Source organism: Mirounga angustirostris, unplaced genomic scaffold (genome assembly GCF_029215605.1).
Source record: "Mirounga angustirostris isolate CCGP_5_RB_7025 unplaced genomic scaffold, mMirAng1.0.hap1 SCAF_10, whole genome shotgun sequence".
Classification (NCBI taxonomy): Eukaryota; Metazoa; Chordata; class Mammalia; order Carnivora; family Phocidae; genus Mirounga; species Mirounga angustirostris.
Window position 1 is genome coordinate 111,740,578 of NW_026991718.1, and position 12,495 is coordinate 111,753,072.

Below are 12,495 nucleotides of genomic sequence, written 5' to 3' on the forward strand. Positions count from 1 at the left end.
TCAGCAAGTTAGGCGTGTGACTCTTGATTTCGGCTCAGGTCATGATCTCAGGGTCCTGGGATGGAGACCCATATGGGCTCCCTGCCCACTGGGGAGTCTGCTAGTCTCCCTCTCCTCCTGCCCCTCCCCCTGCTCACTCTCTCTAAAATAAATAAACTTTTTTTTTAAGGTTTATTTATTTATTTATCAGAGAGAAAGAATGGGAGACAGAGAGCATGAGAGGGAGGAGGGTCAGAGGGAGAAGCAGACTCCCCACCGAGCAGGGAGCCCGATGTGGGACTCGATCCTGGGACTCCAGAATCATAACCTGAGCCGAAGGCAGTTGCTTAACCAACTGAGCCACCCAGGCGCCCCAAATAAATAAAACATCTTTAAAAAAAAGGTAGGACAGACCCCAACAGGGAAATTGGGGCACAGAGATGGGGAGGGCCTTGCCCAAGGGAACCCAGCTAGCGGTGGCGGATCCGGGAGTCAGGGCTCTCACAGGCTGGACGTCCCCGTAGGGCCCGCCTGGCCCCTCCCCTTAGGGGGCGGTCCCAGGCCGGGCCCCGCCCCCGGCGCTCGCGACCGCGTCCCTGGCAGCCCCGGCGGCAGTTTCCTGCCTGCGTCGCTGGGCGGGCGGCCGGCCCATCTGGCGGCCCCCACGGGGCGGCGCGGGGAGGCGGCCCAGACTCGCTGGAGCCAGGCGCCGGCCCGCGCCCCCCGCCCGCCCGGAGAGCCCAGGTGTGGCCGCGGCGGGGGTGGGGGTGGTGCCTTCCTTCCCGCTCGGCCCTTCCTGACGCACCCGGGCAGGATGCAGCCTCCGCCTCCCAAGACCCGGCCTGGAGTCGCGGAGGGAATCCCAGCGGTGGGAAAGCCTGATGGGTCGGAGCAGCCCCCCGTATCCACTCCTTGTGAGACCCTGGGCAAGGCTCGCCCTTTTTTGGGGGGCGGGGGGTGCTCAGTCTTCCCAATTGTGCGATGACAGATGAGCTCTGACCTCCTGGATCTCGCAAGCTTTCGCCTTGCCTCTCAGGGACCCCAAACCAGACTGTGGAACCCGGAGGCACCACTCCTGCCCCAAGTGTTGACGTTTTTCACTTATTCAGCCATTTCAAGTCTGTTTTCCCCTCACTGTTTCAGTCGGGAGAGCGAGCTTGACCTGTATTTCCCCGCCGTGCCCGGCGACTTGACCGGTGCCCAACTCACTCCTGGTGTTGAGGCCTGAAAGGGTATCTCGAGGCCTTACCCCGAGAAGTTGGAGCGGCGCTGGGAGGGTGTTACCCATGTCACAGCGGAGGACACAGGACGGAGCGGGCAGGCCCCTCGAGTCACAGTGCGGCGAGCCGGCCCTGCTCCGCCAGACGCTGACCCTGTTCTCCAGCGCCGCTCCCGAGACACGGAACCCGGAATCCAGCAGCCTGACTTCTGCCAAACAGCACCTGTGGTGAACGTCGTGGTCTTGGAAGCCAGGCATCCTGGGGTCAAATCCCACCCCCCCGCACTTAGTTCTCTCTGCTGCAGTTTCCCTTATCTGTAAAAATGATGGTACTACCTCAGGGGGTTGTTATAACGACTAAGTAAATATTTCGAAAATACCTAGCATATTGCTAGAAACATGTTAAATACAAATGAAATCGTATGAGGGCTCTCAGCAGGGCTGGCCTTCCCCCTTGGATCCCCCTTCCACCTCCTGGAGGCCGGGGAGATTGAGGCCAGGGAGGAACACCTAACAAATCAGGGGCAGAACTTGGGGATTTTGGAGCGGTTTCCCGAGAATCCACCCCCACCCCGGGGTGAGGCTGGCACCAGGCCCACCCAGAGCCCTGCCCAGCCACCCACCCCCACCTCTCCGGCGTGCAGGCCCAATCCGTGCCCGGCCTGGTGCCATTTTTCCATGGGACTCTGGCGGTGGCGGTTCACATCTGGAGTCTAGACTCGGAGGCTCTGCGGGCCGGGCCTACCGCCCGGGCTGGGCCACCACTGCCCGCTGTTTGCTCAGCTGAAGCTGGTTAATTGGAATTAGAGTGGTCTCTGCGGTGCCGGCTGGCCGGGCGGGCCCTGGATGGCCGCTGCCGAGGTCTGTGGAACATCTGGCCGGGCCAGGACGGTCATTAGGTGGCAGGCGCCCGGCGCCACTGCCACCTCAGCCTCCGCCGGGGGCCGGCGGTGACTCAATGAGGCCTTTGTGGGCCCTGGGCCGCAGAGCCAACCATGCTGTGTGCCTGGGCTGCCTGCCCCATCTGCTGCCCTCAGAGGGGCCTTGTTCCAGGACCACACGGCCTCCCCTCCGGAGGCGGCAGGAGGCGGCGGAGATCCGAGAAGCCCCTGAAACGGACCCCCTGGCTGGGAGAAACCTTTGAGTTTTCCTACCCTTCCCTTCCTTCTCTATAGGCCCAGAGACGTTGGGTGGCTGTCTCCAAGGTGTCCAGAACACCAGCGAGTGACTCAGGCCCAGGGGTCTAGAGGGGAGCTGCACAGTCCTTAGGAACTTGAGAATTCAACGTGGATTGCTTGAGGTCAGATCCACATCTGTGGCAATCCAACTCAATTGTCTCATTTGCACAATGGGGCTCATACCAGCACCTGGAGCCTAAGACTGAAATGAGGTGAAATCCTCTATTGAGGTGCTTGGGAACAATCTAATACCTAGTGAGATTATTACATGGATACTTCCCATTCTCTGCTCAGACTTGTCTTTTGGCCACCTCCAAACTGTCTGGAAACCACTGTTATTTTCAGCCTTTGAACCTGAAGCTTGGGCAGGAGAGAGCCCTGGGTTGGGAGCTGGAGGCCTGAGTCCCAGACTGGTGGTCATCCCCTCCCACCTGTTTCTCCACCCAGTGACCCCACACCAGGCAGGTGGATAAGGGCTGTGCCCACACCTCACCTGGTCCACTGGGGATTCTCCTGCAGGCCAGGGCTGCTTGCTGTCTCCAGCAAACTTGCTCTGGGCCCCATCCCTTCCCACTCCAGCCTCAGAGGCCCTGGCCCTTGTGCTGTGACTGGCCTCAATGTGGGGAGGGGTGGCTTCTACCATCAGTATCCTTCTGGCCTTGCATAGTCATTTTGGGAAGAACCCTGGGAATGAGCAGAATAGGAATGATGGGGCCTTGATCTCCAGGGTGACCTAGAGTCCACATGCTCTCCAGCTGAAGCCATAAAGACCTGGCTCCTGCCAGCCTGGGAATAAAATCTAAATTCTTCCCTGGGATCCATGAGGCCCTGCCCATTTCTCTAGCTTTGCAGATACTGGTCCCCTTGCTGAACCAGGTCAGCTTTTTGGTATCCCGCCTTGTCTCGCTGGGATAGGTGGATGATACATGGAGCACCTGTCAAACTGCCTCACCGCCCCCAAGTGTTGGGAGGAATGTGAAGCAAACTGAATGGGGGGGTTAGGGGATAATGAAGGAGGGCTCGTGGGCCCCCTCTGCTGGCTAGAGGCAGGCCTGGAGTGCAGAGGTAGCCAGCCACTAGGTGGGCATCCACAAGGATGGAAGGACCTGGAGGTCAGGGCCTCTCCCAGAGGTTGTCAGTTCACAGTCCCCAGGAAGGGGCTTCCAGGAAGTTTCTGAGTGGGAGGGTGAGAGCTACTAAAGGCAATGAAAGATGCCGGGTGCACAGAACCCCTCCAGGGGCACAATGGCCTGCCTGAACAATGGGATGACTTTTATTAAGTGGGCTCCACACTGGGCATGGAGTTCAAGCCCCAGCCACGGGGCTTAAACTCACAACCCTGAGATCAAGAGTCGGACACTTAACCGACTGAGCCACCCAGGCACCCCTGGGATGAATTTTTAATGTAAGGCAAAGTCAGTCCACAATACAAAAATCTAAAAATCAGATCCACTTTTCCCGCCTGGCATCTGGGAGGGTGAGGGAAGTTGGGGCTTCTTTTGCCTGCAGGGGATGGGAAGGGGCAGAAGAAGGCCAGAGAAGGAGGACGAAGGAACCACGCCATGGGAGGCCCCGCTGGAGGGATCCTGTTGCCCCCGCCCCTCTCCTGAAGCTGCCCGGCCTCCCGCACCCTTGGCCTCCGATGCCCTCTGATGCCCTCTGCCCGCGCAGGCCTGTGCTGGCCTGCCCCCGCCTGCCTGGCCTGGCCCTCAGAGGGTCAGGCCCCAGCTGTATCATTTCTCCTTCTTCTCCAGCCCCTTCGATGCCGAGGCCTCTGTTCCCTCTTTGGATCCCTCTGTCACTGCTGCTGCATCCTTAGGATTTGACTCCTCATAACTGACCAAAAAAACAAAACAATAAAAACAACACCTTTAGAGGAGCGGGAGAGCAGAACTTCCAGGCCCTGCCTCCCCGCCATCCCAGGAAAATCCCTGGGCACACGAGGAACACCAGCCTGGCATTCACGGCCCAGCATCTTCCCGGACTTGGCCCCGGCCCCACTGTATGCCGTTTTCAGACAGGTTGCTCTCCTTTCTCTGTGCCTGGTGGTGCCAAGAGGTGGTAAAGGGCAGCGGCAGAGGGAGGAGAGGTTGGGCTTGGGTGGATTAACTTTAAGCTTCTTGGACCTTCCACTGGAGGGAGCGGGAAAAAAATGCGGCAGCCAGGTCGAGGCTACGGGAGAGGGGCTGCTTCCCAGGGCGCATGGCAGGAGTCAAACAACTGAGCCCCAAGGGTGCAGGCAGGCAGGGGGTTGCTCTACCCGCAGGTGGCACAGTGCCCATCTTGAAGGCTGCCACCCTGGCTTGGCTCTTGCTATGGGCCCCGTTTATTGAGCAACCGAGTTCCCACCAAGGACGGCACCCATCTCTTCCCCAGGTCAGCCCCAGGAGGCAGGAATGTGCCCACTTAGACGAACAGAGAGAGGCTCCGGAAGAGGAAAGTGATCTGTCCAGGGTTTTATATAGAGGCCAGCAGTAAGAGTATCTACTCCCGGATGACAAGGGCTGTTGCTATCTGCTCTGTCACGTGAACCCCACACCACTGGTGAGGGCTACGAGGTTCTAGAGCCCTGCTCCCGGCCCTGAGGAGGGGTGCAGTGACTGCCTGGTGACCATGGAGGAGGCACCATTTGCTGCCTGCCCCTAGCAACGCTCCCTGCCCCGTCCACTGGAGCTGGGGTGTCTGCCCTACCTTGGGCCCCGGGGCAGTGGGGGGGAAGCGGGCAGGTGGGCACCCGCCAGGCATTACATGGCGCTGGGATTCTGCGGGCGCCGGCGGCGAGGGCCAGCTAGCTTCTGTTGCATGGAGTCGGCCAGGCTGGCTGGGGAGCCCGAGACTGTGGGGAAGTGGGTGAGCCTCGGGGTGTGAGGCAGGATTTCCGCCGAGGACTCGTAGCTGTGTGAGAGACAGAGAGATAGAAAAAAAAAAAGAGATGGAGAGGAAAAGACTGGGGGGTGGGGGGAGCGGGGACAGAGACTTCTCTTTCAAGGAGCAGGGCGCAGAGCTGTGTCTTATTTTTATCTTCCTCTGCATTTTCAAACACAGTGGCAAAGAAGCCTGACTTACTGGTGGATAAAAAAGACGCACCTGTACAAAGGGACAAGGATGTTCTAACGAACAGGTGCTGCTGCAGAAACCTCTGACTGTGTGACAAATCCAGATGCAGAATGTTCTGAGAGCCTCCGTCTGTGCGGAACACGCACGCGCACACGTGCTGTTGGGAGCAACGCTGTGCCTGAATGTCTGTGTGACCGAGCTCCGGGGTGGCTCGGGCCTGAGGGGGTTTTCCCTCTCCCGGCTATGAAATTTTGAGCCATGTGAGTATGTGAGCCAAGGGAAAAAACAAAAAAAGGAGAGCACCTCTCAAGGGAAAAGTAAAACAAAAGGCAAGGTGGAGAATTAGGGAGAGAGATGAAGAAAGAGAGAGACCACCCTGCTTTTTCATCTCAACCCAAGAACCTCCTGGGGGCAGGGCCAGAAAGGGGCGCAGAGTGCCCAAGGGTAGAACATTCAGGGAAAGCAAGCACTGGGCGGGTGCCCTGGCTCTGGAGATGCAGGGCTTGACCCAATGTGGACACAACAGGACTGGGACTGATGGGGGGATGGCTACCCCAAGGCGGGGGGTGGCTGAGAATGGGTGAGCCAGAGGGTGAGCGTAGGTGCTGAGCTCAGGGATCAGATACCACCCCTGTCCCCAGATCTGCCCCCAAGTTCATCCCCCAGCCTGGCCACAGAGTCCACAGGGCTTTGCCAGCCAGGAGATATGGGCAGGCAGCTTGGGAGCCTGGGGCTTCTAGGCAAGACGGGGAGGGCAGAGGCAGGGACGGGGGAGGGGTGAGTCACAGGTTCCCCTGCAGGCAGCCAGGTGCACAGATGGCCCTGGCAGGCACTCGAGGGCCAACCTGGAGGCCAGGCAGGGGGAGCGGGATGGAAGGCCCCTGAGTGGGCAGCTTCAATCGCAGCTGGAAGCTATTTCTGGGTCCCTGGCGGGCGGGGTCAGTGGTGCCGGGGAGCAGACACCTGTCGGAGTCACGCAGGCCTTGGGGTACGGGTGGGGCTGTGCACGGGGAGTGGCAGCTGGGCATATGGCCATGGGGAAGGGGTATGAGTGCAAGTGAGACACTCGCCGAGACAGAGCTATGGGTTAGAGCCATCGAGGCGGCTCAACAGGGACTGACCCTCGATTTCCAATCTGGAGCACCTCCCACCGCACGAGGATCCTCCCTATTACTCACATGGGAAAGCTGTGGCTGGGAAAGGGAAAGACTTGCCTGAAGTCACACGGCGGCACAGTCAGGCTGGGAACCCAGGGCTGCTGACAGTGGGGCAGCCTGGGGTGGGAGGGAACTACACCGGCCAGTCCCTTCCAAAGACCCAGCAGGCATCTGGATGTGGGGGCTGCTCTCCCCTGGCTCCCAACCCCCCAGAAAGGTTCCTGCTGGTGCCACAGGCCAGGCACCAACGTGCTGGCAAAAAGGACAAGGGGTGGGGCTGGTGGCGGGAATAATGTTCCCCCGGAGACCTGTACAAGCAGCCCCGGCAGGCTCCGCGAGCTGCCCGCAGGTGCACCTGTGCCATGCAGATGTCTGCCCCCTGCGCTGCCTTACCTGAACATCTCTGTCACTTCCCCCTTGGCCAGTGCCACCAGGACAGGAAAGCCGATGCAGGCGGGGACCAGGTACAGAAGGGCAGGCTGTGAGAGAACAGAGCTGGTGACCAACTGCTGGGCAGCGCACCTGCTCGGGGCCATGCCCATCACTCCAACCCTCTCCAGGGTGTGACTGAAGGACAATGACTGCCCAGGTTCCCAGAGCAAGTCAGTGGGTGCCTAGGCCCACACCTGGGGCTCCTGACTCCCTGAGCAGGGCTGCTCCTCCCTGGGAGGGAATGCAAGGAACCCAAACAAAGTCAAGCATGCAGGGCTTTAAGGGTACCCCAGAGTCTGGCTGGCAGTATCCTAATCACCTGGGACATCAGGTTCAAACAAGCAACCTCCTGGGTCAGTCCTATTCCCAGAGATTCTGCTTCCCTAGTCTGGGGGTGGAAGTTTGCATCTTTAACGAACGCTCCAGGAGATGCTGTTGGATGCCGTTACAATAAGACGACCTAGGCAGTCTGGCTCTAGAGCCTGAGCGGAGCCTCCTGGTGAAGCTGGGTTTGGAGGACAAGATGGCGCACCTGCTGCGTCCACTACCCTGAGCTCAGCCTCCTGAGGAGCACTTCCGTCCATCTCTATATCCCCGTGACCATCCTCCTTGTTCACACGAGGAAGGCTGCTGCTTTGGGAGGACAGGGAACAGCGCAGGCCTCAGGTATCTAAACGGTCAACTGGGGACTGGATCTCAGGCATATCGGACTCTAAAGCTATTCCTTTCCCTGCAGCATCTGAAAGCTGGACATTACTGTTTGACCCTCCATGACCCCCAATGCTCCCAGTGGCCTCAAGTCCCCATGAGATGTAACCCTGCTTCCTTCTTGCCCTACTCTGGCCACAATGACCTTGTTCTGGTCCTCCTTGTCACATCTAGCCACAGGACCTCTGCACATGCAGTTTCTGCTGCTTGTCATGCTCTTCCCATCTCTGCCTAGACTCCTCCTCCTTCGGGCCTCTGCTCTGCTCTTAACTTCTGTAGGGAAGCCTTCCCTGGCAGGGAGCCAGGCCCTCTTGTTGCCTACTCTCAGGGCCCCCTGCCATCCCCTGCAGCATTTGCCGGCAATCTGGAGCGGGACATTGCTCTGCCATTATGGTCTTCAGTCTCTCTGCTGCTAGGCTGTGAACTTCATGAGGGCAGGGTCCACGGCTGTCTTGGTCACTGCTCTATTCCTGGCATTCCAAAGAGGGCGTGGTAAATACTAAGCAAATGGCTTCTCCATGGGTGCTCACAAAGTTAAGAGGGTGTCTGGGAGATGACTGGAGTAAGGGTGAGGAGACCTCACTCCTAAGGCGAGTGAAGTCAGAGAACAGGGCTCCAGAGTTCACCAAGCCTGACCTTCCAACCATTTCTTGGCACCTGCCATGTGTGGCCTGTGAACCATACCACTTCATACATACTACCCTTGAAGCTAAAAACACAATCTGAGTTCTACAGATGATGCTACTGAGGTTTAGATAGGGGGAAAGGCGTCGCCCAAGGTCACACGAGGTGCGTAAAAGTGGCTGAGCTTCTCGCACTGTATCAGGTATTTGCTGTGAGTTAGGCTTTGGGTAAGTCAGGCTTTAGGTCTTTTGGAGGGCGACAGAAATGACAATGACAAAAGTCTACACCAAACATGTGAGAGGCAGTCAAAGGAGTACTCAGAGGGAAATTTATAACATAACTCTAGGTGCATTTATTAGAAAAAGACTTGAAATAATCTCAGCTTTCAAGTTAAGAAGCCAGAAAAAGAATGACACCAGAAAGTAGAAAGAAAATAATGACGGCAAAAGCAGAGATTGATGAAACAGAACAGAAATGAAACAACTATAAACTTGTTAGAATTGAATTTCTCAAAAGGCCTCCTCATACCCGCTTTACAGATGAAGAGACTGAGGATCAGAAGAGGCAAAGGACTGTCCTCCTCCACACAGCTGGCCAGGATGTGGGTCTTGGTGCATCCGTCTCTAAGTCTTCATCAAGACCAGACCAGGCAAAGTAGAGGGCTTCCCGAGGCGGGTGGGGGGGAAGGATGGTACACGTTTAGCTCCCCCAAGGCCTGCCTTGAAAGCCAGGAGCCACTGAAGGGCTGCTGTGGGAGGCAGCGAGGTTGCTATTATCAGAGAACTACAAGTTCTTTTCTTTCCTCTCAAGGCACCAGGGGACCTCTCCAAAGTCAGTGCTGTGGAGAGGCTGGGACGTACAGCTTGGGACAGCAAGCTGGGCGTCAGGGTTCCTGGCTTTCCACCCAGCCTCGGCTTGGCTGTGTGACCCCGACTAAACTGCTTCCCCCTCTCTGTACAATGAGGATACCGATCATCTTGAAGGGCCTTTCTAGAAGACTGCCAGACCCCTGGCTTGGAGTGGGGTTTTTAAAAAAAGATTATTTATTTGAGAAAGAGAGAGAGAGAGAGTGAGAGAGCGCATGCGAGTACAAGTGCATGGAGAGGGGCAGGAGGAGAGGGAGAGAGAGTCTTAAGCAGACTCCGCGTTGAGTGCGGAACCCGATGTGGGGCTCGATCTCACGACCCTAAGGTCACGACCTGAGACAAAACCGAAAGTAGGACACTTAACTGACTGTGCCACCCAGGTGCCCCCGGAGTGGGTTTTTGATAGAGGCTCCATGAGTTGAAGATCACATAACCAGTGGTGACTTTCACCTATGGAATTGCTGGCACTGGGACTGCCTGTTCTTGGAAAGGAAGAGGGTCCTCAAGGAACAGGTTCCCCTTGTGTCCTGCATCCTCTTTCCAAGATTTCCAGGGAGACGCCCAAGTGGATGATGGGACAATGGCTGGGCTGCTGCTGGGGAGTAGCACAGGCTTGGGGCCAAGGGTCAGGAGTCCAGGGCTCCAGCTGGGGCCTACTTCGACTTGCTGCGTGACCCAGGAAGACTCCTTTTCTCTCTGGACTACAGTGTCCCCACACAGAGGACCACTTCCCCAGCCAGTGCGGGATCCTCGGAGTCTAGCCCAGGCAGAAGGCAAGGTTGCCACCTGGTGGCCTCTGGGGGAATGGCTCTCAGATTGGAACATAACAGGGCTGGGAGCAGAGACTTCCCAGAGGCCTCTACGCTAGTCCCCCAAGCCAGGTCCATCACTCTCGGTGACCTCCTTGTCAAGTGTCACTCTTGGCCGACACAGCTCCCAAGGCCATCTGGAGTAGAAATGAATGAGAAGCGGTTCCTCACCGGTTCTTGGTTTTTTCACCTATAGGCTAGGGGACCGCGGACCTTGGACGTTCTGTAGAATGAGAATACTACTATCTACTTCATTAAGTATCATAGATACTGTAGGGACTAAGTGAGTTAATGAGCAAAAGAGTTTAGTGTGCCCTGGGGAGGCCAGGTGGAGTGGAGGATGGAGGGGACAGTGACAACAATGACAGCTAATACCACCTGGGCCAGGCAAAATTCTGAGCACTCTCCTTATACTAACTCATTTCATTCTCAAAAAGCTCCAAGCTGGCTACTATTAACTTACCCCAATTTTTTTTTTTTAATTAATCACTGAGGGAAATGAAGCATAACTTCAAAAATCTGCCCAGAGCCCTGCAGTGAACAGATGGAGGAGCGTGGACTTCCTCCCACCTGCGTCCCCTCAGCCTTCATTCCACCCAGCCTTTCCCACTGCCAGGGGTTCAGAGCCTGGGCTTGGATGCCACGTGACACAGGTTTGGATCCTGGCTCTACCACCCACTGGCCGTGCGGCACCTGACCTCCAGTCCCCTCATCTGCTCACGAGGACCTGCATGAAGAACTCAGCAGAGCCTGGCACACGGGAAGTGCTCTGACTTCCAGTAGAGAGTAATCCTGTCTGCTGGCTGTCCCCTCCTGGTCTTACCCTTACCTTGCCACAGTGACAACTCTCAGCCTTCATCCCACCCTGATTTGCTCTGTGGCAGCTCAGTACCCACCTTGGTGGGAGGAGGAGGCAGAGGCTGGCCCGCTTGGGGAGTCAGAGGAGAGGGCCCCTGACACCTTATCGCTCATCTGGTAAGGTGGGCACTGGGCTGAAACACCCCACGCCCACCCCAATACTGTTCTTTCTGCCCCACTACAGAGGCTCAGAAGCCACAGCCCTTCTTTCCTAGGCTCCCTGCAGTGGGGGCCACGTGCCATTGATCTGGCCCCTGAGATGTGAGCAGCAATCCGCCAAAAGGGTTGTGGGAAAGGTCTTGCCTTCCTGACGAAGGCAACAAGCACGGACTGTGCTACTTGGAGCAGCTGGTGGCATTTTGTGACAGCCGTAGGCGAAAGGCCAAGGGTCACAGACATGCCCACTCCAACACTGCTGGGGAGCACCTACCTCTGGATTGCTTGGGTATGCGACAAATAAGCCCTATGTATAGAAGTCCCCGCTACCCGCAGTGGGAGCACTCCCCATACACGGAGTACAGTCCCACTCACCTGGGCATGCTTGAAGATGTGCATGATGAAGATGGTGAGGCCCAGGCCGAAGATGTAGGCTGCGAAGCTGGTGTAGAAGTAGGTGTGGGTGTTCTTCTTTAAGCTTCAGGAAGGTGTGGGGAGAAAGAGGAGGGGGGTTAGTTGCAGGCATGGGAGCAGCACCATCTCTTCTGAGGGGGGAGCTGGGGAAGACCCGGGAGGCTGTGTGGGATGGCTGAGAGGCTGGCACTGGGCGTGCATTCTGGTACTGTCCCAGCTATAGGTCTTTGGACAATTCACTTTCCTTCCTTAGGCCTCAGTTTACTCATCTGCAAAATGGGAAAACCACGATCCATCTGCTCAGTGGTTGTGAATATCAAGTGCCATAACCAGAACAGTGGCTTTAAGACTTCAGCCAGCATACAAATCACCTAGAAAACTTGCAAAAAACCCCCCAAAACAAAAAATAAGACTTCCAGGTCCAATTCCCGGGGAGTCTGATTGACTAGGTCTGGGGCGAAGTCCAGGCATCTGCATTTTGAGGAACCACCCACGTGAATCTGATGTGGGTGAGTCATGCTTTGGGTGACACTGATGCAGAAGCTGCAAAGCTGACTTACTCCTCTTCAGTGCAGTGGATGTGACAGTTCTGTGACCTGCTGACTACGTGGATAAAGTGCCAGTGGCTTCCTGGAGGCGAGCCATCCGAGAGCAGCCTCAGGACTGAATCACACTGCCGTGACAGGACTTCCCTTTGCGACCTCAGCTCCATGACCTCTGCGTGTCCCCAGCACCCGGAACAGTGCCCAGCGCCATCTGTGGACCGAAGGAGTACTCGCGACCCCCCCTCCCCCTGCTGCGCCTGCTGCTGAGCTGGGAGCTGCGAGTGCACTGGGGGCCCTGCTGCTGCGGGCTGGGGGTGAAGCTGACCGCTGTGGGCATGCTGCACGGATTCTGGAACCAGCTCTGAAAGGCGGGCCGATCCTGCCCACCTGCTTCTGAGGGTGCCGGCAGCCAAACGTGAATCTGTGTCGCTAGCAAGTGGTTCAGGGACGCTCATAGGGTTCTCTTTGTGTCAGCTCTGAACAGCCAGGACTA

General features: G+C 57.3%; 1 protein-coding gene across 24 annotated transcripts in view; it reads right to left on the reverse strand.

Annotated features, from left to right (window-relative positions):
* Positions 1-3,742: 3,742 nt before the first annotated feature.
* HM13 (histocompatibility minor 13) overlaps positions 3,743-12,495 on the reverse strand; it is a 39,551-nt gene continuing 30,798 nt past the window's right edge. For 7 of the 24 annotated variants that reach the window (XM_064572972.1, XM_064572975.1, XM_045885572.3 and 4 more), the window contains 5 exons: positions 11,419-11,521; positions 6,984-7,069; positions 5,464-5,590; positions 5,068-5,271; positions 3,743-4,212 (listed from right to left, as the gene is read on the reverse strand). In XM_064572972.1, coding sequence (XP_064429042.1) covers positions 4,207-4,212; positions 5,068-5,271; positions 5,464-5,590; positions 6,984-7,069; positions 11,419-11,521 — 526 coding nt within the window. In that variant the 3' untranslated portion in view covers positions 3,743-4,206. Of the gene's footprint in view, positions 4,213-5,067; positions 5,272-5,463; positions 5,591-6,983; positions 7,070-7,104; positions 10,167-11,418; positions 11,522-11,541; positions 11,727-12,495 lie in introns of those variants that run through there. The other 17 variants (XM_064572978.1, XM_045885576.3, XM_045885577.3 and 14 more) reach the window with 11 other exon arrangements.